Source organism: Hippopotamus amphibius, chromosome 3 (genome assembly GCF_030028045.1).
Source record: "Hippopotamus amphibius kiboko isolate mHipAmp2 chromosome 3, mHipAmp2.hap2, whole genome shotgun sequence".
NCBI classification, from domain to species: domain Eukaryota; kingdom Metazoa; phylum Chordata; class Mammalia; order Artiodactyla; family Hippopotamidae; genus Hippopotamus; species Hippopotamus amphibius.
In genome coordinates this window covers 31,126,511-31,154,316 of record NC_080188.1, presented here as the reverse complement: position 1 = coordinate 31,154,316, position 27,806 = coordinate 31,126,511, and the positions used below count along the sequence as shown (strand labels likewise).

General features: G+C 43.3%; 1 protein-coding gene across 2 annotated transcripts; it reads left to right on the top strand.

The window, feature by feature from the left end:
* The first annotated feature begins 17 nt into the window (after positions 1–17).
* On the top strand, positions 18–27,806 carry HOPX (HOP homeobox). 2 transcript variants are annotated; one of them, XM_057726270.1, is made up of 3 exons: positions 18–177; positions 20,705–20,861; positions 27,013–27,806. In XM_057726270.1, the coding sequence occupies exons 2-3, from the start codon at positions 20,718–20,720 to the stop codon at positions 27,088–27,090; spliced, it is 222 nt and encodes a 73-aa protein (XP_057582253.1). In that variant the 5' UTR covers positions 18–177; positions 20,705–20,717; the 3' UTR covers positions 27,091–27,806. The 2 variants fall into 2 exon arrangements, with proteins under 2 accessions (XP_057582253.1, XP_057582254.1); XM_057726271.1 differs by lacking the exon at positions 18–177 and adding an exon at positions 3,592–3,696.

The window sequence follows — 27,806 nt, the reverse complement described above, 5'->3', positions numbered from 1 at the left end:
CTCAGGTGTTCTCCTCCTGCCCACACTGCAGGTTTTTCAGGTCCCTGCTGGAGTGTGCACTCACAGGCGTAAATAAACGTGCTACCCACAGCCTGCGTCAGCCAACCCAGCTATTTAAGCAGGCTGGCATCAGCCAACTCAGCTTCCAAATCCAGAGCTTGCCTTTGCCACTTTCACGTAAGTAACTTTCAGAGGTTTGATTTTCATGCAGAGGAATGAACTTATGCAGAGACTAGACTGAAATGCTGTTGTTACTGTGTTTGCTATTCTGATGGGAAAAGGTAGAGGTGAAGGGGAGAAGGAAAGTTAAGAGCCGGCCCCAAGCAGGGAGCCAGAGAACGCTGCAGGGTGTAAGGCATCAGATGCTTGCGAACCTGCGTGGGGTGGAGGTGGATTTGGAGCAGGGGGTGGTCCGTGTTGGCCTTTGGGTCAGCGGGTGAGATGTTTTTCTTTCTCTTTCCTATCTCTGAAAGACACAGTGAAACCAGCTGTACCAGATACATATGAATTTCTATCATTTAGAAGTCGATATTGCTATTCTACAACTTAGTCTAAAATCAGACATAGTATCATTTAAAACAATTTTTTTTACCCCAAAGGAGTCAAAACTCCCAAAAGGGGAGGTGTCTCCGGGTTGACTGGAGGCGGCTCGACTGTGAATTTGCAGTGCTACTTGTTGTTACTTCTGGTTCTCATAACGCTTATCAGTCATAACAATGAAAACACTGATCTTGTTTAAGATGAAAAGGAATCCCATGCTCTGGGGTTCGGGGGAAATACGGGTTTGTGATATCTGAGCACCAGGTATCCAGGTAAATTATTAAGTAAAGTGGAATAAGAATTAAAAAGCACAACACACCACAAAGCTTAGGTGAGAAGGTCTGAAAGATAAGAGGAATGCAAGAAATTCCCATGAGGTAGCACTGACAATCGACAGGGCCCTGGAGTGTATTTAGTTAGTAGGGTTAAGTATAACCAGAGCCCAGAGAACAAAACAAAGGGACTGGGGACTGGGGAAGGAAAGAGTTGGGGGAGCCGCTGGTTTATTTTTAGATATCATATTCATAAAATGCATGTAGGACTAGAATAAGCAATAAAGCATGGCATGAATTCCATAGTTCCTCGCTTTGGGTCAAGAATCTGGGGGAAATCCACGAGCTTTTCCCAGGTCGTTCCCTCACCCCCCTGCCCCCAACACTCATCTTGACGCTCATTTTCTGGACCCCTAGCAGTCCATGACCCTAAGTGAAGACCTCTGCTTTAAGCAAATGCATTACATTTTAATTGAGCTGAAGCTGCTGGCTGGGAACCTACAGAGAAGTAGGGGGGAGTCGAGACCATTAACACAGCAGGTGCTTCTTGCCACCCAACTGAAGCTCAGTTGTAAGGTCGTAAAACTCTGATTTCCTTTAGGCAAATAATGATTAAGGGGCTTCTCTGAGCAAAGATAAGTTGGCGGCCAGGAGGAAGAGAAAAGAAATAAAAGATGGCTCCTGTTCTTAAAGAGCTTGAAATCTCAAGTACATCAGTAATGAGAAGCCAGGCAAAAAAAGAGTACGTACTGTATGGTATAAAATGACAGAAAATGCAGACTAATCTGTAGTAACAGTAAGCAGGTCGGTGGTTACCTGGGGAAGGGGAGCTGGAGAAGAGGGTTATGTGGATTAGGAGGGTTTGGGGGTGATGGGTATGGTCACTATTGTGATTGGGCAACCACTTTTCATATGTGACAATTTATCAGATTGCGCACTTTAAATGTGCAGTATTAGATGCCAGTTATACTCAACAAGCAATAGCAATCCTTTAGCAATCTATCTCTTTTTTAAATAATTAAAAGCATTTCTAAGAATTCACCTGTGCAGTATACTGAAAATGAAAAATGAGTATTTTGGGGGGAAATCAGTTCAGTAAATAAAGTGGAGGACCGTCAGGACTGTGGTCTTTTATAGAACTGGAAGGGTCCCAGAGATCATCTAATGCAGCAGTTGCACACTTTGGAGAACTGTTTTTAAAAATACCTGGGACTGAGCCCCACTCCAACCAATTAAATCAGAATCCCTGGGTGGGTGGTCCCAGCATTGCTTTTTAAAGCTCCCCAGGTGATTCTAATGTGCAGTTGGGGATGAAAACAAGTGAAACCCAAAGCCCTCACTTGACACACAGAGAGGACAGAGTCTGCCCTTGGCCGCACGACCACACAACCCCTCACCACCCTGTCCCAGGGCCCAGGGAGGACAGCTACCGGACCTCAGAGGACGAGGGATCCCCAAGACCATTGCTTCTGGGTCCTCAATACCGCACTTTCAACTCTAGCTAGGATAGGGCATCCGGTGCCTTTCCAGCAAATTCCTGGAACCCAGACATGCTCCCGGCGGCAGGCGGGAGGAATTAGTCAGAGCCTCAAAGGTGCATTATTTAAGGGCTGTGCTAACATGTGAGAAGCGATGTTTCAAAACCAAAGCTTCCTTTGGTTTCCTACATAATATCTGGTCTAAGCCAGCGGATTATAATTATTGAAAAGAATCGCGGCGGACGCAGCAGGCGCTCTGCTCTGGGGGACAGCCAAGTCGTTCTTTCAGGAGCTAGCCCGGCTTCTCAGCGCTGGAGTGAGTTTAGTTGGCCTCACAAGGTCTTTGCATCATGCTTTCCAGGTCAGCCTGGGCAGACGCGTGAGCGGAGTGAAGTTTGTCTTTGTGGTTTCTGCTCTCCCTGCCCATCCCTCACCTTGGCGCGACTGCCCGTGCAGGGGTGGCTGTAGGGATGCCCATGGCGCCACAGCACCTCACCTGCTCTGCCTGGGCCAGCTGGTCCTGTTTCAAGTGATTTCCCATCTCTCCTCCAAGTCCAATAATTTCTAGTGTCTCATCCCCTTAGGGCTTTTCTTGCCCAGCTCTGGAAAACTAATTAAAGTTATAATGTTAATAGACAATAATTGTTTAATGAGTTATGTCCCTCCCTGGTATATGGTTCCAGCAAGATATCGTATGTGGGAGTTCTTTGAAATGTTATATAAATATAATTAGCACTTGGAGTAATCAGGAGAATCAAAGTTTTAGGCAAAATTTATAATCCCTACTGGTCAGAATCCCAAGCAACTTGCTGGGGGAAAATATACCAAGATTGGGAGTTTTCAATCCAAGTCCTCAAGTCACATCCCATAGAGAACTCCCTGCACACTGTGGGCCCTGAGAGATTTCTTTTTCTGAATCAGCCTATTCTTTGTTAAATGCATCTGTCCTCATCGGAGATGGCTGCATTTCATTTATATTTCTGAGAAATGGAAACTCACCTTAACGTCGCTACAGTAGAGATAAAAGTCAATAAATTCTGCTCAGAGGGCTTTTTAAATATTACCTGCTTCCTTCTCCAGGGCAGAAGGCTGGCACTGGCAGAACGCCTTGCCCAGGCTTAGTGACAAGGGGCCTCCTTCTTTGCGGACTCAGTCCTGCAGCCTGGGGCAAGGGGCACCCTTAAATCCTGTGACTCTGACAGCCCTTTCTTCCATTCAGAAACCTCAGATTGCTGTAGCTCTTGTTGGCAAGTGGCAGCTGTACTAGGTAGGTCCAGCCTCTGAAGAGGGGTGTGGTCAGGGGTGTACTTAGCCTCCCTCTGGGGAAGTACAGTCTGCAGGCTGCCGGGAGCCAGATGGCACAGAGTCCTCATTGGTGAGACAGCAGCGAGGAGGGGAGGAGGAAGGTGAGCATCGTCCTGGGCCCGGGGGGACCAGGACACAGGGGACCCAAGCTTTGGGGGGGAAGGATTAGGCTGTTGCCACTGGGATGGCACTCTAAAATTGGTTTAATGCTGCCGTTCAGAAGCCAAATGTTTCTTCTTCTTGCCATTCAGAGTTTTACCAAAAAAAAATTTTTTTAATGAGTAAATTTTAAAAATTACTCATTAACATTAAAATTTACTCATTTAAAATTAAAAAAAAATTTTTTAATTAAAAAAAATGTTTTTTGCACCACTGATGAAATAGGGTTGTAAAAGCAGTGACAGAATTTCTGCCTTTTTTGGATGTCGTTTATTTGAATATTTTCCAAATTCTCTTAGTGTGGAACGGCTTAGTTCCCTCGGACATTTTTTCTAAGGCTGTGCCATCACCCAGATTAGTTTTTTGATGCTGTTGATGGTTCCTCCAGCTTTAAAAAAAAGCCAGGTGAACAGGGCTATGCAGTGATGAAACTGTTAGATGGGTGGCCTGTGGCCCAGAGTGATTTATGAAGTACTAACCTGCCCATTAAAAACCAGCACCTGAGGAGGGACTTTCCCGGCCATCCAGCAGTTAAAACACCACGATCCCCCTGCGGGGGCGTGGGTTCCATCCCTGGTTGGGAACTAAGATCCTTCATGCCACGTGGTATGGCCTCAAACAAGAGACAACAGCAAAAGCCAACACGTGAGACTCTCAAGGCAGCCCCTAGGTCACACCCATCCTGTCCACAGGCCTCGGGCCAGTGGAGAACAGGCCTGCGTCTGCAAACAGCAGGGATTGTCCTCACTCAGGGGCTGCCTGCGTCTGCTCTCTTCCCGGCCCTGGCTCCCTCGGCCTCCCCTGCCTTTCAGTGACCTCCACGTGGATCTGGCGTTCCAGTGCTGTTGATTCTGAACACAGGTGGGGTTTGGGAGGTATGAGTGCCTGACCAAGCAGGTGCGGGTCAGCCTGTCCTTTTTAATTGCTGGGAAAGTGCCTTCATTGATCTCTAGGTGATGCGGTAAACACTCTTCCACAGAATTCCAGTGTAGACAGGTCCTGGCAGTGTAGACGGCCTAGCCTAGGAAGCAGAGTAGCCGTCTTGTCGTCAGGAACCTGGTCCTATTTTCAGCTCTACTTCAGCTCTAATGGAATTTTAAAGCAGGAGGGAAAAGCCTAAAACATCAGTTGTCCCAGTGGATTATTAATAGTACCTCCTTTCATTCTCAAAAATACCTGGCCATTAGCAATACACTATATGGTCACCTGTGAATACAGTGGATGAAGGTTCAAGAGAGTAAAGAGAGTTGCCCTGTATCTTGGGATTAGTTGGAGGCGGAGCTGACTCTGAACCCAGGCCTCCCCATGCCTCATTCTGGCCTCTCTGCCAAGTCACTCACTCCCCCTGTGACTCAGCTTCCCTGTGGGAAGTACTGTCTCTGTCCTGCCCAGACAGAGAGCTGGTTTATTTACATTGGCTCACCAAGGAGTTCAGTATGAATGCTGGGGTTCAAGGAATCATTAATCATAAGGTCAAGTTACTCAGAAACTTGCTTTAGGCTCTTGTTAGCTATGGCCATGTTTAGGTCATGATAGAAGCTCTTTTGAAAGTAGAGAAGTTAACTTTTACCCATCCTCATAGAATTTCTTATAATTTACTTCTGGTGGTTTTGATAAAATGTGACCAAACATAAAAATCCCGTCAGATCTTTCATGAATGAACTACTCTATCTTTATATGTTAAAACAAAAACAAAGTCATAAACAACGTAAGGCAGACATTGATCAGCTCTAATCTCTTAGTGTACACTGGACAGGAAACTAATGGCGGTCATTCCAGCCATTAGATCTAGATAGATCACGATGGAAATTTCCTGTAATTCTTAAGGGCATGACAGGTCTGCTTAGATAGTCTTGTCTTTGTTGATGTATTTTCATCTCCTTCCTATGTGGTTTCTCCCTGAGGAAATTTACATAAACAATTTTCCCTAGGGCTTATATTCCCTTCCCCCTTTCCAAATTTCTAGTCTACTGGTCCAGGAGTGGAATCTGTTTTATAAAAAGCTTTAATTCAAGAATTTATGCCCAGAAGTGTCAATCACTTTATTATGTATTCTTCACACTCTTTGTGGATAGTAGAATAGCATCCTTTGGAGAAGACTAGAACTGAGGTTTATGAAGCAGGAGTGAAGAAAGAGGGAGGTCTTCTTCTGCCTTCATTAGCATGGAGACACATGATAACATAAGTTCTAGTCTAGTATTTCAAACATTTAGAAGCTTCTCTGGGTTCCTTTACTAAGACTTTAAAAAGTGACTGAAATAATTTTCTGGAACTTTTAAAGAGTGTGATCTTCAGCAGTCTCTCCTTCTCAATGTCATTTTCTTAAACTTGGCTGGTCAGTTTTAGAAGCATTTCATTTCTCTGTATTGGTGATTGTTTACTGGACAAAGCAAATGAAAAGTTCTAAGAAATCTTATTAGGCATAAGGTTGAGTGAAGTTTCTACAGTGTTTTGCTATGTTAATGGCTGCAAAACCTGATGTCATCAGTTGCCCAACATTATATCCTGAATCACCAGGAAAGCTGGATTAGAACCTTAATAATGGTGTCTTGTATTTATATACTATTAATAATTTATAGCATTATTCATAAATTTAATCCATCTCATTGAATCCTACAACAACCCTGTGAGACAGGTGGCGTAGGATTATAGTTTCAATTATAGATGAAGAAATAGAGGTTCAAAGCTATTAAATGAGTTATCCACAGTCACTTGGAGATTTAAGTGCTACTGCTGGAAGGACAGTGCAGGTCTTCTGAGGCTGCATTCAGCCTCTTTCTGCAACACTATGTCTGATGATCAGAGAAAGAATCTACTGTAGGTTCAGAGCAAGCTTTCTGGTGTATCTGTCCTTTTCAATTATTTCCTGATGTTAATGATTAGGCTAGAGCTGCACAGCCTCTGTTTATCCCATTAGCTGAACACCTGTTCATAGAAACCACTCAATGGGGAAAAAAATAAGGCCCATGTAATTGAGTATCATGGCAACAAGCAGCATGCCTGGCTGGACTTCGGCATAACTTACAGCTCTACAAAGAACCAGGTGTGTGTCATTTTATCCATTACTTAGAGTATGGTCATAAAATAAGAATGGTAGTTGGACCATAAAAAGTAATTGATTCAAGTGTATTTGTGCAAAGAGATCATTCCATTCTATCAAAGAGTCTTTTCTGCAAATGCACAAACAACCCGAGGAAGTTATGCCTGCTTGCACTGGGGATGTTTCAACGACCTATGAGTGGCCTATGAGTTTCAACGGTCTAAACATCTTCTGATTATGCATGTGCAATCCCATGAAGGTCCCCAACCACTATTCCTTACTAGGTAATTAGGGCTCAGGCAAAAACACTGTAGAATCCAGAATACGGTTTCAAAACCAATAAATCATAATGACATGTCCCCAGAATTACAAACAAACAGCCCTTTTCAGAGTCAGGCACTGGAATGAGAACGTTTTCAGAAAGAAATTAATTTTTTAACATTCTAAAGTGACTGAATGGCCACAGAGAAATATGACAATACTACTTGATTCTCAATTATCGATGTGTGGCTTATGGGGACTAGATTTTTTAAATATCAGACTTATTTCCGTCATCAGCACTTAAGTTTTTGAGCATCCCTCCTTTTCTATGTAACAAACACACATACCTCACTACTGACTTAATTAATATGGTTAATGTTCTCCTAAATAAAACATAATTAGCAAGCTAAATGGGTGACACAAAAAATAATAGCATACCCTAAAACATAAAAAGAATATTTATCTGCCATTTTAACTTCTTTGTGCCATTTTTCTTCTCCACAAACTCTTTAGAAAGTTGATCTTTTTGTTACTTGCTTCAAAGTTTAATAGTGCAAATTTCCCTTTATGTGTAATGGCTTTCTTTAGAAATATTGAGACACTCCTCCACCCCCAATAACAGAACTCTAATTTCTTGGTGTATTAGGGAACCAGACATTTTCAAAGAGATGTGATGATTCCGTTTACTTCACAAGTCTCATGCCTCCTGTGTTATCTGGTTTGAAAAGCCATGGCTCTGCACCATGGAAATCTCTAGTAAAGCCATTTTTGATTCTCTGTTTATATGTGATCACAGGACCAAACTCTGTTTGATATGTGATGGGTATTCACACTTACTAAGCATTAGTACAACTATACTAACAATACCCAAAGCACGCAGAAGCCCAAGCATTATTCACCCTACCAGATAAATTTCTATTCTATGTATTTCAAACTGCAATAAAAATGAAAGGTCAGGAAATTTGAAGTTATAGTATATCCTCTTACCTTTGACCACAGAGCTGCAACGGGTATGCTTTCTTAAGAGCAAAATCAGCCTCCCGTTCATTACTTTGGGTAGCTGTATGTAGTTCTGTCCTCTAAGATCCTAATAGACCTGCATCTTACTGACAGCAGCTTCCATAACAGCAGCTCAGATGCCTGAATTCAACAGGTGCATTTTTACTATCCCACATGTACGTGAGAAATTTAATGTTTTACATAGAATAAGGGGACAAGATATCCAGGTTTGCCTGGGACATTTCTGATGTACATCTGTTGTTCTGGTGTAATTAGTCACAGCACCCCTTTTACACTTAAGTGTCATCACTTAAGTGATGACAAATTATATGGTCATGTTAATTTATCAGATAGGCTGAATATGAAAAAGCACATCGAATGTCTCATGGGCCCCTCAGTTGCCTTTTGAAGTAGAAACTGGGCACGGAGTGTTCAGTGACATGGTCTAAAACAGGCCACAGTGCTCCCCTTTCTCAGGTCAGTGACATTAGTAAACTGTTGATGAGGAACAATGTGATCATTTGAAGCCCAGGCCATTCTGATAGTCAGAATTTTAAAAGAGAAATGATCTCAGAGGTCATCTGGCCCCATAGCTTCACTTTTCTGGATGAAGAAATAATCATAATACTTCTAAAAATGTGTATGTTATTTTACAGTTTTCTAAATCGTTTCATGAGCATAATAATCTCACTGCATCACAACTGGAGTAAATAGGCAAGGAAGGAAGTTTTTTAGCCACATTTTACAGGGAAGAGAACGAAGCTTCAAATAAGGAAACAAACAAACAGAAAACTCAAAACAAAAACTACCTCCGCAGAGGTCATGTGACTATTAAGTAGCGAAGTTAAAGTTGAAATCCAGGTCTGACTCCTTGCCCAGTGCTCTTTCCCGTATTCCATGCCAGTTTAGTATTTTCAGTCATTAATGAGGATTTAACAGGTATCCCCTACATACAGTTTATCTATTAAAGGTATGCAAACATTCCCTCTGTAATGAATGCTATATATACCCCAAAGAACTTTATTTTTGCTTCTCTTTCCCTTTCCACCTACAAAGAGCTCTGGACAGCAGCTGAACTGTTCTTGTCTGACAGCGCCACTTAAGGGCTGGCTCAGGAAACGTAAGGAATAAAATCTTTCCTACCCTCTTCTTCCTCGTCCCTTGGGTAGAAGGATGAGGAGGAGAGGACCATGCAAAGTAACCTCTGGCTTCTTCTTTATCGTTCACCACTCACATCATTAATCATATCTCAGATGACCTACTTTCACATCAATACATCTCAACATTCCCCTTCTTTCCTTTTTCCTCTTTCCCCCTCCTTATTTCATCTATGACACACACACAAATACATTTCTAATTATTATGCCTTTATATCAAGATAAAGAAAAGTCACACTTCTTGAAGTGAAAATAAAGTTCAATCAACATGCATTCAGTAAGTATTCACTGCACACCCAACAATGGTTCAAGGACTATTCTGCATACTTGGCATACATAAGAGTTGTGCTATCAACCTCCAACATTCTCAAAAGTTCCCTGAAAACCCCTTTAGTATCTGCACCAAAACCTCAACTCTCTAAGTCAAATTTTAATTAAAACTGCTTTTTCTTAAGCATTGCTTTCAAAATAATGATTTCTTATTAAATTTTACTAGGATATTTCATCAGGATCATTTTCTACTTTTTTCCAGTTATGAATATATAGTATTTCAGTTATACTCCCTTTGGTGGGTTAGCCTGCGATTCTATCTACAGTGCGTAGCGTTCTTTCTAAAGAAAAGATTTTTGAAATTCATAACAATCGTGGAGACAGACCTTTGGAAAAGCAACCTCTTTACAAAATGGAGATCTGTAAGGAGACTGTGGAAATGGGATTGCCCTCTTTTATTTGCCCATTTATTTCTAAGGTGGTAGACTAAATGCTCCACTTATTTCACAGAAGAAGTCTAAGGTTTTATTATTGGCTTTCACCATTTTTCCATGTTTCCACATACAAATCTTTGGATTAGAACTTGAGTTGGGCTATCAGTGAAAACCACTCAGTGTGCATGCAAAGAATTTTATGTCCAGGGTTAATTAATGATTCATTCACTGCTGGAAGTCACTCACAGACACCCTCCCTTCCAATAGCTTTTCATAATATCTTGCTATTTTCTGTAAGTGGCTGTAGAGAGACTAACCTGCTGAGGGGTTTGCTCCAACAATAGTTTTAGGAGGTTCCCTAATCATGTCAACAAAACTCTGTACGTGTAGGAATTAAAATAGCAGCAATAGTCACTAAGATCCAGCTGGTCTGGTTGAAGCCAACCCTTCTATTCCATTCTGTCAGATGCTGTAACTTTTTCTCATTTGTGTACTGTATTATTCACATAATGTCCTCTTTCAATTACATCTGTACCAATTAAAGAAGAGCATATGGGAAAAGAAAGCCAGCCCGGCTGGTGGTGCTGGTAGTATTACCTGAAATCACTGGCTACTCCATGTAGCTGGGTCAGAGCCTGTCTGGTCACCAAGGCTGAGGGTCGTGTCACAGGGAGGGAAGCATTGCTCCCTGACTAGCCCCGCCCCACAAAGAAGCCAGAGCAGACAGAGGACACTACCTGACTCCTGTCCCAGGTGCACCACTCAGCTTCACTACCCATCTTTCCACAACCAGCCATCAAGGCTCTTCTGTCTACATAGCTACTCAGTACACAGAGGAAATGCAGTGTAGTGGTTAAGAACATGGATGCAGAAGTTAGACTTGCTGGGTTTTAATGCCTGCTCTGCCACTCACTTGATTTGTGATTTGGGGAAAGTTATACACACCTCCTTGGGGAAGGTATGTAAGTTTCCATCAGTTTACACATGTGTAAAATGGAGACAATAAGAGTGCCTATCACATAGCGTTACTGTTCCTCTAACGATTGAGTTCATATGTCTAAGACATTTAGGACTGTGCCTGGAGCACAGCAATTACTCAATACATATGTTGTTGTTATTGTTATAACAGGTGAGGTTTCTGTCTCTGATTCAGAAATAGGGATCAGCCCTGTGTCGTTTGAGGCAGTGAGGACGAAAGGGTATTAGGAGACTAGAACGTAGAATGTTATTTTTTCCAATGTTATGTTTTGGTTTTGAACACGGCAGTTCCTGTTGTTGAAAACACAGAGCTCTGTCTTCCTAACTTTTGTCCTAAATCGAGTCAGGCCAGATGCCATCGGTTACGTTCAGTTCAACAGACATACAATGAGCACCTATCAAGCGGCAGAACACCTATGAATGCTGGAGAGACGGAAGTGTGTAAGAGATGACACATCCACCACAGGAAAGCATATAATTTGATGGGAAAGACAAGCCCATGAACAAATTATTTCAAAACAACTTCAATTTGGTCATTATTCTCATACGCCAAGACAGCCTCAAAAAATCTACTCACCAACTCATAGAATAATGGTTCCTGCTTATTATTAACTTCCTCCCTACTCACCTTCTGTCCTAGTAATGCTTCCTTATTAGTAGGTGAGAGGAAAGTATAAGTTAAGGAGTGGTGGTGAGGAATGAGCAAAGGCAAGAATATTTTAGTGAAAATATCAGCAACTAAGTTCAAATCAATGTATAATGTGTAGAATCGTTCATGAGAAAATCTGCCACCCCCACGGTGTTACTCTTGAGAAGCTCCATCTAGGGATACATCTTACGATGAAGCAATATATACAGCATTTGATTTTTTTAAAAAAAGGTTCTGATTTCAACCATTGTGCATCACCGTTCCAGAAAGATAAAAAAGATGATTGAAACCCAGAAAGAGTGAAACTTACAAACAATTCTTACCAGTTTGCCCCCCAGAAGATGCCCTACTGAACTCCTTGCTCACCGTCATTTAAACAACAATAGTATTGGGACTTCCTAGGTGGCGTAGTGGGTAAGAATCTGCCTCCCAATGCCGGGGACATGGGTTCAAGCCCTGCCCCAGGAAGATACCACATGCCACGGAGCAACTAAGCCTGTGTACCACAGCTATTGAGCCTGCGCTCTAGAGCCCGTGAGCCACAACTATTAAGCCCATGTGCCGCAACTACTGAAGCCCACGTGCATGGAGCCCGTGCTCTGCAACAAGAGAGGCCACTGCAATGAGAAGCCTGCGCATCACAATGAAGAGTAGCCCCCACTCATCACAACTAGAGAAAGCCTGTGTGCAGCAATGAAGACCCAACACAGCCAATAAAATAAAAAAACAAACAAACAAACAACAATAGTGTCAATATCTCCCGTGAGCAGGCACTTTGCAGTTTAGAAACACTTTCCCCACAATGATATCATATGAACTTTACAACAGACCTGTGAGCTAGACTCAGATGTGTGTTATTATACCCTTTCTTCGCATGAAAGAAATGGAGGCTTAGCAAAATGATATTTCAAATGATTAGTACTCAAGATTTCTAATTACTTGAACTTTTACTACGTTAACTCAAATTTCATTGTGCTCTTAATTCTGCTGGGTTTCCTGAAACAGGCTTATAAGGCAAGAGGAAAGCAAGTCTAAAGAGGAAGACCTGGAAAGTACTAAACTGAATTAGCAATTACACAGAGCACATATAAAAGCATGTCAGATATGCAAAGCTTAAAAGAAGGCACACTTCACATTTTTAAGCCTTGACTTAACAACTAAGAGATATGCAACCCCAGAGCAGGGCTGAAACACTGCAAACCAAATCTGATGACACCTTTGCCTGACAAAACTTGGGGGAATGAGAGGTACTTGGGATGGTGCAGTCACTGGAGACCAGTTGGAATGGCATGAATTCAAGCACTGGTTGGCATCTCAGTCTTCCTGCCCCATGGAGTCAAGTGCAGCTTGTTCTGGGAGAACAGCATGCTTGTCACTGTGACCTAGCGTGTGGTTCTGCATGTGCCTGTAGCTGTTACACTAGGTCAGAATTAAGAGTTCAGATCTTACCAGACAAACTTGAATAAATTTCCCCAATGTATCTGCACCTCAAAAGGTGGAGTCAGAACAAAATTTGAAAGGGGTGATTCCATTCTCTCTGCTGCCTTGCTGTCAAGTAGATACTAGGGCTTTCCCAGGAGATGGGAGGAGGTCTGCAAGAGGGCTGGGTGCAGCAGCCACTAAGGGAACGAGGCTGTGGAGAGACCACAGTCAGTCAGCGATGGCCTGGCTACCCTAGCCCCAGTCATTCACTAAAGTGACAGGCTATGGCTAAAGTTAGAGCTCAAAGATCCACGTAGGCGATTCTGTGATATCTTAGAATTTCTAACATCAATAGAGCATAAAGAGACTACATTTTAGAAGTAGGCATCAATCTTGATGTTCATGACATCAAGAGCTGCCTTTACCACTGTGGCCAGAATAAAAGGTAGAGTTCTGAGTCTTCCTTTGACACTGCAGATAAGTTAGTTAACTTTTCTCAACCACAAAACAGGACTAATTCCATTCTGATTTCTAAGAGAGGCTTGTTAATGACACTGAAACAACTAACAGCACCTTGCTTTTGTACTGGAACTCACCACCCCCAGGATCAAGGTATTGCAATTCAAACACTGAGCACATTATTCGATTTCACATGTTTATATCCTATTTTAAGCCACAACCAAATAATCTCTCTCTTTTACACTTCCTGTCTAACCCTACATCCTTTCTTCTTCCTTATTCAGTCATTTTAAACCCCTGCCTGTGGTTTTCATCTGGAGACTTTGATATTTGCTTTAGAGGTGGGGGAAAAATAAATTGATATGGTTAATGCATTTTTTAAGTAAATAGTCAAGTCCAGACTCCCAGGAGCTCTGCAGAGGGGAAGATAGTAACATTTTTAGCATTATACAGACAAAAGGTCTGCTGTAATTAGTTTCCCATACATCTTTTGTATTGTTCTTGGTAACCAGTGGAAGTAAGGAGCTAGCCTGGAGACAGAGTCTAAACTCTCCAAAAATACCTCAAATCTCCTTCTGGACTGGAACAGGAAATACTTTTTTACAGTAAATAGTAAACATATGGAACCTTTTAGCCTCAAGAAGTTAATCAAGATGGAAATGTAAATAGCTTCAAGAAGGTTTAAATATTCATGGACAAAAAGAATATATAACAATTTTGGAAAAAATTAAGAAGTTTGACAAGTGTTGATGAGAATGTAGAGCAAAGGAAATGCTATACACTGCTGGTAGGAGTATAGTTTTCTTCAACAATTTTCGAAAAGAAGTGGTATAATGTTGTAAAGCTACTAGTCACATATCTTATGACCAGTTCCATTACTAGAGAAAACTTCCTAGATGTACTTTAGAGGATATGTACAAAAATGTTCAGAGGAAAACGTTCATAATAGCAAAACACTGGAAACAACCCAAATACCCACCAACAGGAAAAGACATAAATACATTGTAGTATATTCACTAAATGGAAATAGCACTGAATATGAATGAACTTCTCTACATGCTGAGATATGACTGAATCTTGGAAACATGTTGATGAACAAAGCAATCACAAAAGAATTACATATCGTATGATATGACTTTTATGTATAAAACTAAAATGTATGGATCTTTTAGGGACCCACATATGTGATGGAACTAATCTAAAAAAGAAAAGGAATAATTTTTAAGAAAAAAATTAAAATTTCTAATTTCAAGTTAGTAAATGTGAAAAAACAGAAAAAAGAAGAAAAAATTTAGGTCATCTGTAGTGTCACAATCTAAATATAAACGCTGTTAACATTTTGTTGTATTTTCCTTCAGTTTTTTTAATACGTAAAATTGGAATCAATACAGCATTAAAAAATGTCTTTTCCTATTTAGATCTGGAATCTTGTTTCTCTGAAGACAGCAATGACACTGTGTGTATATGGTATATTCATAATCTAATGCTCACTTTTAAGTTGTATTATATAAATTATCTATAGAAATGATAACCTAAACTTTAGCATTTCCCTCACTGGAAAATGTAAGAATTTAGAGGACAATGGTTTGTCAAGGTTGCCAAATCTCTTCCACTGTAATTTTTGGCTTCTAAGTCAATTACAGAAATTTGTATAAGGTGGAAGAAATTTTTCTTTTGATGACCTGCTTTCCTGAATTCTGATCTCAACACAAGACTGTGTTTTTCTGGGAAAAAAAATTTATATTATTTCTGAATTTTTGACAGCATCAGGAAATTTCTCTTAATAATTCATAATGTTAAAGATAATTTCCACATTCCTGATCATACACACAAAAGGTAAATAGCATAATGGCTAAATTTCCTCTCCAATGTATATATATAGAGATATTTTAATTATTTTCGTTGCATTGGGTCTTTGTTGCTGTGCACGGGCTTTCTCTAGTTGCAGCAAGCAGGGGCTATTCTTCGTTGCGGTGCTGGGCTTCTCAGTGCAGTGGCCTCTCTTGTTGTGGAGTATGGGCTCTAGGTGCGCTCAGACTTCAGTAGTTGTGGCTCTCAGGCTCTAGAGCACAGGCTCAGTAGTTGTGGCACACGGGCTTAGCTGCTCCACGGCATGTGGGATCTTCCGGACCAGGGCTCGAACCCATGTCCCCTGCACTGGCAGGTGGATTCTTAACCACTGCACCACCAGGGAAGTCCCTCCAATGTTTATTTTTTAAACCTTATTCTTTTAAAACTGCCTCAACCTACTGTCTACTCAAGTGTTGAGATGATATACAGCATCAGAGTTAAAAGATATTGTAAAGCATCTTCACAGTATAAGGTGGAAGTTCTAAACATTTATAGTTGATTTTTAATGATTAAGTTGCAAAATCTTGTGAGAGCTGAGATACTTTTTGTGTCTCTCCCATGCTGGATTCCTGCAATGTAGTTTTGGTTCAGGAGGTCTGCAGTGGGCCTAGACATTTCTACAGGTGATTCTGAGGCCCAGCCAGGCATGAGAACTACTGTTTTAAGCTTTCGGATATTAACCACCAGGTTCATATGCAAAGAACAAACAAAAAACAAAAACGTCCTTTCTTTTAAAACCAGCCTTGTGTTAGCCTGGGGGAGCAGATCAATATTCTACTCCTATCTGTCAATTTTTGAGAGACACTGATAGCTTGGGTGATCCCCTGCTCACATCCCATCCAGAACTGATGAGTGAGGAAACTCTATCCACTTCCAAAGACCCACCACTTCTCTTGGGGAAATGGCGGTGTATTATTTTTCTCGCTTAAGAAAATACAGAATGCTTTAAGAGACCATTGCTTCCAGAAAGTCCACTGTGAGCATAAAGGAGAGGCAGGCTAAAGTAAATTGGGAGACAACCCTAAAGAATGATCCATTTGCTTTCTTTGCTTTTGGTCAGCTCACCAGGGGACTGTTTATGAGGAATATCTGCTGCTGATAATCTTATCCTCTTGGTTTGGAATTAGTGGCATTACAAAGAGGTCAGGATGCTGGGAAGAGGAGGAGAAGATGGTAAACGTGAGCCCAAAGAGAGTTCTGCAGGTTCCAGTTTGTAGCACTCTCCAAGAGCTGGTTCATATAGGTAGACACTTTTAAACTAAATGACTACAGGATTAGGGGACAAAGACAAAGCTGTCAGATTGACACAACTTGCCTACCCAGGCATTGGAATTTAGGAAAAAGCCAGCAGTTTTCATTTAACCTCTTGAAAAGGTTTTTGCATTGTCTTCCCCCAATCACAAAAGAAAACATAACCACAGGACAAAGGACTTTGAATGTTTCATAAGATATTTGTTTAAGAACTTTTTTTTTATATTCTCCCTTGTTATTTATTTTTTATTTTTTTTATTTATTATTTTTTTGGGGGGTACACCAAGTTCAATCATCTGTTTTTATACACATATCCCCATATTTCCTCCCTTCCTTGACTCCACCCCGCCTCGAGTCCCCCCCACCCTCCCCGCCCCAGTCCTCTAAGGCATCTTCCATCCTCGAGTTGGACTCCCTTTCTTATACAACAACTTCCCACTGACTATCTATTTTACAGTTGGTAGTATATATATGTCTGTGCTACTCTCTCGCTTCGTCTCAGTTTCCCCTTCACCTCCTGCCTCCTCCCAAACCTCGAGTTCTCCAGTCCATTCTCTGTATCTGCGTCCTTGTTCTTGTCACTGAGTTCATCAGTACCACTTTTAGATTCCGTATATTTGAGTTAGCATACAATATTTGTCTTTCTCTTTCTGACTTACTTCACTCTGTATGACAGACTGTAGTTCTATCCACCTCATTACATATAGCTCCATCTCATCCCTTTTTATAGCTGAGTAATATTCCATTGTATATATATGCCACATCTTCTGTATCCATTCATTTGTTGATGGGCATTTAGGTTGCTTCCATGTCCTGGCTTTTGTAAATAGTGCTGCAATAAACATTATGGTACAAGTTTCTTTTGGGATTATGGTTTTCTTTGGGTATATGCCCAGGAGTGGGATTACTGGATCATATGGTAGTTCTATTTGTAGTTTTTTAAGGAACCTCCAAATTGTTTTCCATAGTGGCTGTACCAACTTACATTCCCACCAACAGTGGAGGAGAGTTCCCTTTTCTCCACACCCTCTCCAACATTTGTTGTTTCCAGATTTTGTGATGATGGCCATTCTGATCGGTGTGAGGTGATACCTCATTGTGGCTTTGACTTGCATTTGTCTGATGATGAGTGATGTTGAGCATCTTTTCATGTGTTTGTTGGCCATCTGTATGTCTTCTTTGGAGAAATGTCTATTTAAGTCTTCTGCCCATTTGTGGATTGGGTTATTTGCTTTTTTGGTATTAAGCTTCATGAGCTGCTTGTATATTTTGGAGGTTAATCCTTTGTCCCTTGTTTCATAGGCAATTATTTTTTCCCATTCTGAGGGTTGCCTTTTAGTTTTGTTTGTTTAAGAACTTTTATTGAGATATAATTGACATACAATAAACTGCATAAGATATTAATAACTACAGCAACGATAGAACTTGTGCTGAGATTAAAGTTTAAGAAGCTTTAAAATATTTTTAGTTCTTTTCATCTGACACTGTTTAGGCTACCTTCAGAGATACTCTTCAACAGTTTCCTTACTGGAAAGAGTTGAGAAGTTTCATAAGGCCAAGCTTACTAGGGTGATTTGATTTAAAAGCTTCCTTTGAAAGAAAGAGAGGGAGAGAAGAAACGGAGCAGTAGCAGCAGCAAGCACATGTCAACCACAGAGGGCTGACATAACAGAGACTGAGTTTTGTGGAGAAATAACAGGTGGCTATCTCTATTGTGGTCAGATCTTCCATCCTCATTGCTAGAAGTCAAGTTTGTTTAGTGTACCTAAGAGCAAATGGTCCTCCCATAAGTCTCCTTAGCAGCCAACCAAGCGCAATGGCCCTCAGTCAACTAACCCAAGGAGTACTTTAAAGTCAAGTGGACCCATCCATGAAACCTCATACAAAGGCCTGTAATAGCAAACCACAAAACTATAAGAGAAAATGCACCTGATAATGTAAGAACATGAGTCACTTGTGAATAAAATAATAGCAATTAAAAACAAAAAGAGGGAAAGAAGTACATGTAGAACAGTCCTTGAATCCAAGTCCAGTTTAGAAATCTGTAATTTAATGAACGCTTCTGAAGGACTGGGAAGTCTATAAAGCAGCAGCAAAATTTTTCCTGGAAGAGCCAGCGTAACTGTGTCACTGGAGTTAGATGGAAACTTTCTAGGGCAAGGAATAAAATCAGAGGCAGCAGTGTCTCCTCTCCTGTGTTTTTTTAGGCACAATGAGCAGCGGTGGGTGGTTCCAGTGGGCAGCTTTGGCTGGAATTGGTATCTTACAAGGGCAGTCAAAGCCCATTCAAAATAGCAACAAGCCCCTGCCTGCATTTACACAGTTGCCCTGCTGATTTTTTCTGCCAAACTAAAGACCGAATGGCCTGCTGAGAAGGATCTAGAAGAGCACAGGACTGAAACTGAAGCCAAGGCTTTCCATTCTAGGGTGCTGGTCACCAAGGTTCTTTCCAGCTCTGAAGGTCTGCGTCAAAGAAAGGGGGAGAAAGGTGCCCACGGGAAAAGAGGCATTTAGGACCTGTCCTGACCCCATCCTGGCTCAGCACCGTGACAGGAATCACTGGGACAGCTTTGTAAGTGGGAGAGCACAGAACTCCCTAAAATCACGGAGATTTCACCATGACCTGACAACTGGCTTAAGCTCAGAATCTCTCATAGAAGAATGGCTTCTTGTCTCACCTGAAAGCCTCTTCAAGGCTTTGACCAAGAGGAGAGGGAAGGATATTTATTTAGGCAGCCCAGGATGCGGGTCGCAGTAGAAAAGACTGTCACAACATCGGGGACATTATGAAGGCAGGTCAGTGGAGTGTGGCTCATCCCCAGGCACAAACCACATCAAAACCTACTCAGGGTTTTGCTGGATGAGTTTACAATTGTTTGTTCAAACAACAAACCAGCGTGATTCCCACACTGGTGCTTGTCTGTTACTGTCCGCAGTGGCAAGTCCTGACCTGTGTGTACCAAGTGCTCAGCCAGGAACTTGAAGACCCTAACTTCCTATAGCTCAATACATCTTCAACTAGGGGGAGGGGAGCAGAGCACATCTGCCATTTTGGGGCCCCATTTCGGAGGCTACTTAAGGGTGAGAGATGTGGCAGGAAGTCATGTTGCCCCACATCTGCTAGAGCAATGCTTGGCTCTAAAGTAAGGAAATACCAGAGACCTTGGATCTGGAAATGGACCCATTCTCTTGACTTGACACATAATTGTAACACAATTATAGGGGACGTCTGATTTTGAAGACAGTTGCTGTAGATCCTCCTTAGCTGGGTTTTGGCTCTGTCTTGGAAGGCCTCATCTAGGGAGGCACATGGTGAAGTGGAGTCTGCTGCATCCTGCGGAACAATGCCAGGCCACGCTGGGACAGGAAGCAGCTGGGGCGACCGAAGGCCTCTGGCTCATGGCTCCCCTTAGAAAAATCGGGGGTGGAGGGATGGAGGAGGAGGAGGCTGCCGATTGCAGAGTGACTCACACAAGCCCTCAGGTGGAACTTCCTCCTGATGCTCAGGTCCCGGCCTTAGGCACTGCAGGGGCAAATCACTGCGGACCTATCTCCACCTCTGTAAAAGGGAGAGATTAAAAGCGCCGCCCCCATTTCCCAAACTTTGAGACGTGACCTCTGTCCTGTGGGTCATTTCTTTGAAGCAGGTGTGGGGAGTGCACAGCCCTCCCTGGCGAGGACTGCGAAGTGCTAAGCTGCTTTAGAGGCGGCAGGGCGCGCATGGGTGAGGCGTCCCCGCCGCGGATTCGGGGCTGCCCAGCCACGCGATCTGTCAGCGCTGTCCCCAGGGCACCTCCCTCTCCCCGGAGGAAGGCGGTTTTTCAAAATCCACTCCTTCCTTAAAGCCTCAGGGCGAGGAAAGCGCGGCGTCGTCTTCCTCCCACCTCCTCAGACCACGGGCCCCGGAGAAACTTGTGAAAATTCGGGGCAGGAGGGAGGCCCGAGGCCGCGCAGCGTAGCGCAGCGCTGCGACCCTTAGGCGCGCCCCTGCAAGGAGCCCGGGCAGGCTCCCGCCGCAGCCAGCAGCGCCGGGGACCCGCGCGCCGTGCGACCGCGGCGGGGACAGCGCCGCGGGCTGAGGGCGCCCGGCCGCGCCGCGGGGCTCCGTTCTTCCCGTGGTCCCGCCCGCCCGCCCGCCCGCGGCCTCGCTCACCGCCGCCGCTTCTGCCTCTCTCGCAGCCGTGTCGGGACCATGTCGGCGGAGACCGCGAGCGGCCCCACGGAAGACCAGGTGGAGATCCTGGAGTACAACTTCAACAAGGTCAACAAGCACCCGGACCCCACCACGCTGTGCCTGATCGCGGCCGAGGCCGGCCTTTCCGAGGAGGAGACGCAGGTGAGCCCCCGCGCGCGCCCATCCCTGCCCTCCGGGACCGCCGCGCCCACCCTCGCCTCGGCGATCTCGAGAAGGTGGGGGCCGCCCTTGCCCGCGGCTCCCGCTTGGCCTCCTTCCCGCCGATCTTTCATTTCTTCTGCCCGCACCCCGGGAGACCAGACCGGCATCGCTCCCACCGCAGCATCCCAGCTTCCCGGCTCCACGGGCGCCAGATGTGCCCCTCCACCCCAGCCGGGTGGCTCCCGCAGGAGCTGCTTGGAAACCCCACGCCAACCTCCCTTCTCCTTGCTTTTCCACTCTCCCCTACAGCTCGGGATAAACGCCTCTCCCCTCCCTCCGGGCTGGGAACAGCGTCCTTTGGCCCACTTTTGCCTCGCTTTCCCGGGTTTATTTTCTCCTCTGGGCTGTGAGCGAAATCTTTAGAAGAGGTGCCTTGTGCGCCCTCTGAGCTCCTCGCCCTCAAATCTATTCTCAGAGGGAATGTCAGAGCTGGAAGGGATCTCCGTGATCAGCTATAAATTCAGTCCTCGGGTTTGGTAAACGAGGAAACAGGTTCGGAGGGAGAGACTTGCCCTGATGGAACAGGTCGTTAAGCATGCTCTTTGCATCACATCACGCTGCAGCTTCCGCTTAGCTGCAGAGCTAAAATTGCACGGAGCCAGGGAGATTTCGTTCCGATTTTTTAAAATTCCACAGCTCTAAGGTTTAGGGTACTTTTCTGGAGTTTTCTGAGAAGGTAGATATCTGACATTACAACTGAAGGGAGTGGAAGCAGATGTCACCGTATAAGTGTATTGATTTACTTATCTATTTTAAAAGCTCCTATATTATCCTGAAAATTGTTTAGCGTATAGAATGCAACACTGCCCATGATTTTTAACCACTAGGTGCAGTATTAGCTCCTTCAACTGACTTTTTTTAAACCCCCGTCTAAACTCTGACTTCTATTTTCCCTTTGGTCATGGAAAGACAATTAGTTATGCATGATAATACCTCTTGGAACTCCTCTAGCATCTCTCCCATGGGAGCCCAGAGCAATTCACACCTCTAGTCTCAGGTCTAAAGCAGAGACTTTCTTATTTTTCCCATTTTATGGACCAGAGCATCAGACATTTTGTTCTCTTCTCACCATGAATCATATTTAGCTGAGGCTTAAAGCGTGTCATGGTGCTCCAGTGGATCCTAGAACCCAGATCCACTTTGGATCCCAAGTCCAAAATGATTTTTACTAATTAAGCCTTCGGAGAACTTGCCCATAGAAAATCCTCCCATTCCTAGGTCAAATAGAAAGCCAAGCATATCTGTTTTTAGCAAAGGGAACAGCTGTCTGGCTAACCAGAACCAGAACTTCATGGAAGGTGATTTCCTGTAACCCAGGTTGAACAGCTCATGTTTCACAGAACCACCCCCCCTTTCCAGGAGGCAGCCTGCTGAACTTGTGTCATTTAAAATCCCACACTATATTTAGAAAAGAGGAGTGATCACAGAGATGGTAACTCAACTTTTTAAAAAGAAGGCTGTTGGTTTACTACGGGCTGGGTATCAACCCGATTCTCCCTTCTCCCTTGAATCTGCAAGTGATCGTCATTCCCTTATCTGTAAAGCACAATGATGATGCTGACCTTTATAATAGATGATACTTGCCACCTGTTGTTCCAGGGGTTCACCAAGTATTAAATCATCTTTGCCACAGCAATGCTGTGAGGTAGGTATTGTTGGCCCCCTTGTACAAATAAGGGAACTAAGGTACAGAAAGGTTAAATAACTTGATTAAGACCACCACTGGGGAGTAGCAGAGCTGGGATCGGAACCCTGGCAGTCTGGACCTCTGGACCAGATGCTTAACTACCATGCTGTTTTGTCGTGACAGAAAAGGAATGGAAACAACTGGGTCGGGGGAGGGAAGGACTGAAAATTCAATTTATGTTCTATTTCTTCCTGAAAAAAAAATCCATGCAGTAAATGACAGTCATCTCAGGCTATATTCAATCTTTCCTCAAGATTAACCAACCTTAAGTGAGAGAACTGAACTGAAATCAGGTCAGAAGCAGGAAGAAAGAGAGGGCACCTTTCTATAATTGAGGTCAGCCAGTTCAGACCCCTACATAGCAGGTTCCTGTGCACCTCTCAGGCAGCCCTTCTCCCATCTCCCCTCTTCTCCCATCCTCAAACAAGGAAATGGTAGACCCAGCCCTGAAGTGAGCATTTGGGGGAATGAGTCAGCCTCATAGCAGGGCGCCTTGCTTCCTTTTCCTGCCACGAGGCTAACAACCTTCCTCCTCCCTGAGATTGCCACAGCTCAGCTTGCGCCTCTGTCTTCCGGCATCAACCACAGGAAAGCATCTGAGACCCCAGAGCTTAGAGAGAGGCAGAATTCAGCAGTTTCAGGGAAGGAGGCTTCCTAGGTAACCCTCTGTCATCCCTTACCAGATTGGATCTCATCTTGCAACTTCCCAACCTTCTCCCCATCCCCTTAATCCCTTCCCAACCCTCTCACCCCCATATCACTGGTGGGTGAGAATAGTTTCCCTGTAGGGACCCGTTAAATAACTGATGGAGGCCAGGGTTTGTTGGGCCTACACATAAGCAGTGTCTGGTATCAGCACTTCCCGTTTCTTTTCTTTGTTAGTGTTGCCCTTTTCCATGAGAAAAGGTCATCAAAGCCAAAATAATATTTATTTCATATGCTTGGTCTCTTATGTCTGATACCACCCACTTCCAGTACTGGATCCATATTCATTTTCCTAGAACAAGTAATACTAGGAGAAGAGATATAAGCATGTGATGCTCCTGTGAGATAGTTAACTTGAGCTGATTCTCACTGCTGATACTTTGGCAAAGACAAAAGGGACTAACATGTGGAAATATTCTCTGACTGGGGGCTTTGACCTCTTTATAACTGTCCCACTGTAAGACAATGTTCTCTACTTGGAATGGGGGGGAAGGACACCTATAGGAACCCAAAGTGAGGTGAAGGATGCTCTAGTGGAAATAACTTTTTAAGGTGCATTTGCTGGGATCCTAGAATGGGTTTTTTTTCATGACAGTAATTAGATATCTCCTATAAATCTTACAGAATTCCAACCCCTGCATCTTTTATTATTTTGAAGTCACTGTGACAAGGGCCTGCGAAAGCTCTCATCAGCCCCTTGGGAGGTTAGGTGATCTGCCATTTTCTGTCATCACTGATTCAGTCCCAGTGTGGTTGGTGTTGGTTCTTAGATTGGTTTCCAGGATTTTTATCTCCTTTTGATGTCCTGGGATTCTTCTCAGAACCCTGGTTTTAGTTGTTAGATGTTTTATGAGTGGAATAAAGGCCTCTAAAGGTCTCCTCCGAAAAAGAATGAAATGCTAGTTACTAGAGAAAAGGACAGGAACAATGTCATTTTTGCCTCAACCCTTCCCCATCTCAGTGTCTAATTATCATCTGTTCACTCAGAGTAAACAAATCTGCATCAATGGGCAAGGCTAATGAGGGCACCCATTCATAAGCAAGCGAAGGATGAATGTCCTTCCCAGGGGATGACTGAGACAAAGAAGAGAAGGAGAAAGCCAGGTGGAAAATTAGCATGTATGTGAGTGAGATGTGATAACATTCAGCTCTGGAGGTGAAAAAAGCAAGCAAGGTGTTGCATGATTTTTGTTGGAGAGCAATTGGTTTGCCATATTATTATATACATATGTGATTTAAAACACATATCTTCAGAAAATAGTTGGCCTTTTCTTGAACCTCCTAACATCCCCCAATGCTAGGGTTCAATTGATTACGCACTTGGATGCCAACCCACCGATTCACAGATTTGGTCACTGCTGAAGTTATTTGCAGTAACTGTACATTAATATTCTGCTTCATTACTAGGGTAAAGATGTGGGTGGCTCTTCTGAATGAAGCCAGCTCGATCATTTCGTCTTAAATGAATCCTGATAGAAAATGAGACTTTCCGCCTCCAAGTTTTAATTAGTCGGTCTGTAAAACTCTGCCATTTATTCAGCTCTAGTAACTGGAAATTTTGTTTAATCAGACCTTCCAGCCTTGAAACCCCTGCAGAGCTACCTCATTAGTGACACTGGAACTATGCTTCTCTCACACCAGATTCCAGAGCAAACATGCCCACCTTTAGCAGTAGAATGTTGCTTAAAGCCACCAAAGATACATGAGCTCTCTATTCTCCTTAAGGTTGGAGATCCCCAGGAATGAAACATGGCACCCAGAGAGCAACCCCCAAAGAGAAGGCTTCCCTAAGAGCAGTCTGCTGCCCTGGCTTTAGATTACTTTTCTCTGCTGCCACCCCACAGTACAAAGGTGTATAAGACAACGGATCTTGACTACTGTTAGGCACTTCAGTGTGTGAACTCTGCTGAGCAGTTAGGGCGAGTTGTAGGCGTGGTCCCTTGCTGTCAGGTGAACATTGGTCTGGAGCCCTAGACCGTGCTGTGGCCTTGCTCCCTTCCAGCTCTACAGGCCTTGAGCCTTCGAAGTACTCCTTCTCCTGTAGTTATTGCCCTTTCTTCTCATCTTGGGCTTATGCTGAAATGCCTTATGACCCCCTAGATCTCTGCAGAGATGAGGTCTTCCCGCGCATGGCCCTAGCACCCATCCTGTTTGTTCGGAGGCTGAATCTGCATCTGGCTGTGCTACGTCAGAGCCCTCTAGGTGTTTCTCACCACACCATCTCCATCAGCACATCCTGGGTCTAGCATCCATCCCACATCTGTGTTCCTTCTGCTTCCTTTCTGTCCCCTCATCTACTGACCCCTAGAATAGATAAGCTTTAGAAACCCTACAAGGGACAGTAGAAGCCCCCTAAGTTTACCTCTTCACTTACAGTTGAGCTGACTTGCACTCTAACTTCCTCAGGTTCTCAGCACCAGTTGGTTACAACAGAGCTTCCTGTTGGCAGAGTCCAGGGCTGCAGAGCCCCCAGTGGTCACCTACCCAAGCAGCATGACATGAAAATATCTTCATTCTCAAAGTGTGCCATGATGTGTGAAAGGTTGGGAAGCACAGGAGAATAAAGCCTGGAGGTCCTGCCTTCCCATAGCATCCTCTAACTCACCCTCTCCCATGTGGAGCAATGCTTGCGCTTCTATTTCTTCACTATTCCCTCTTCAATGTTGTTGTTTAAAAATCCAGATTCCTCCTGGCCAACCTGGTTCATCCTCCAAACTATTCCCCAGCATGGGTCTCTTTACCTCCCCTTTGCAGAATCACCCTCCCCAGTGGTATAATAAAGGTAGCTTTGTATGTTGTAAGGCAGCCTTACAATGTACAGAAAATGTTTTAGCCCTCACATAGTACCATGTCTAGAAGTATCCCATCTGGGGCTTTTCCTAAATCCATGGTCACTTTTGCAAGGTATGAATATTTGGGTCACACAGAGATAGGAGATTTTTAGTAAACTGGGAGTCTGACTCGATCTTTTCTCACTGGTCAGTGGCCCTGGAGCAGGAAAGACTGGGCTAGACTACTCCATGGATCCCCCAAAAGGAGTGCCCCAAGGTTGTCCAGTGCTTAGTTTTTCATTCATTTTATTCAATAAATTCTTACTAAGCACTACTGACAACCAAGGCCCTTGAGAGGCATAGCAGCCATAGAGATTTATTGGGGCATCAAGGAGATGCTCCAATTTCTTTTATTCATTCAACAAACATTGATTAATTTCTGTTAAGCCCTTATGCTAGGGGCTAATGATGATAAGATGGATGCAGACTCTGCTTTCATGGATCTTATATTCTAGAAGGAAATGTAGACTAAAAACGAGTGAATACACAAGTAAATTAATTACAGATATTAAAAGTTCTGTGAAGGTAACAATATTAAAATAGAGTATAAGGAGATGGATGGAGAATCTACTTTAGATAAACTGGTTAGGGAAGGCTTCATTGAGAAGGTTCTATTTATGCTGAGCCCTGAGGATGAGAAGGAGATCATCTGATAAATAATGAAGGTCGAATATTCTAAATATAGGAAATAGTATGTGCAAAGGTCCTGAGGCAGAAAGATAAGTATCACAGTTGAGAAGAGCCATACCCATGGACTCACTTCTTGCTTTCCTCTTTTCCAGTTGGGCCACAGAAGCTACTTTTAGAAAGGGAATGGACTTTTTTTTTCAGTATGTGACAGGTAATTTTACACATTTCCCTCCTCCAGAAATGGTTCAAGCAGCGCCTGGCCCAGTGGCGGCGGTCAGAAGGCCTGCCCTCAGAGTGCAGATCCGTCACAGACTGAGGAGATGGTGGTCACTGGCGGCTTCCCTCCATGAAGACCATCTGCTGTTTCTCTCCTTGGCTTAATCAAGCTATTGTGGTTTTTAGTGTCGTGTCAACATGTTCCACTGTTAGCTCTCCTGCTATTTAACACAATGGTGTATATTTTTTTTAATGTACATAACTAGAAAAGAAAATAACAGTAGGAAGCTATGTGCAGCTTCTGTGTAAAGCACTGGCTTGGCTGGAAAGTGGTGTGGCTTGCATTTCCTTTTGGGTCATGATGACAGATGGTGTGAAAACCATCTAAGTTTTCTTTTCACCATCACCTCCCAGTAACAATTTTCTTTCACCATCCATTTCAGAGCAGACAGGCCTCTGTTCAAAAGATAACATGACCAAGAGGGAAAAACATTTCCTTCTATTTCTACTTCCCTAAGTCATTTTCCTTGTGTTTCATTTAATACATTGAGACTGAGTGAGGATACAGAGGGAATTTGAGTCATTCAGATTTCATAAAGCAGTTCCTTGGATTATAGCTGCATTAATTTGGAAAGTGCTCAGACTGGAGGATAGAAACTCAAACTGGCAAAAAATCAAGTAACTAAGGAAAAAAATCCACACAAGTCTTCAACTTACCTTATTTACATGCATTTGTTGAATTTATTTTGCTAAACAAAATGAACTTTTTGTCTCTAAAATGATATTCTAAATAAAACATTAACCTTTTGTTGAAAA

Excerpts from the sequence above, each read along its gene's own strand:
- HOPX (XM_057726270.1), top strand. The coding sequence starts at position 20,718 with ATGTCGGCGGAGACCGCGAGCGGCCCCACGGAAGACCAGGTGGAGATC. Across the intron at positions 20,862-27,012 it reads TTTCCGAGGAGGAGACGCAG|AAATGGTTCAAGCAGCGCCT; the intron begins GTGAGCCCCCGC and ends TCCCTCCTCCAG.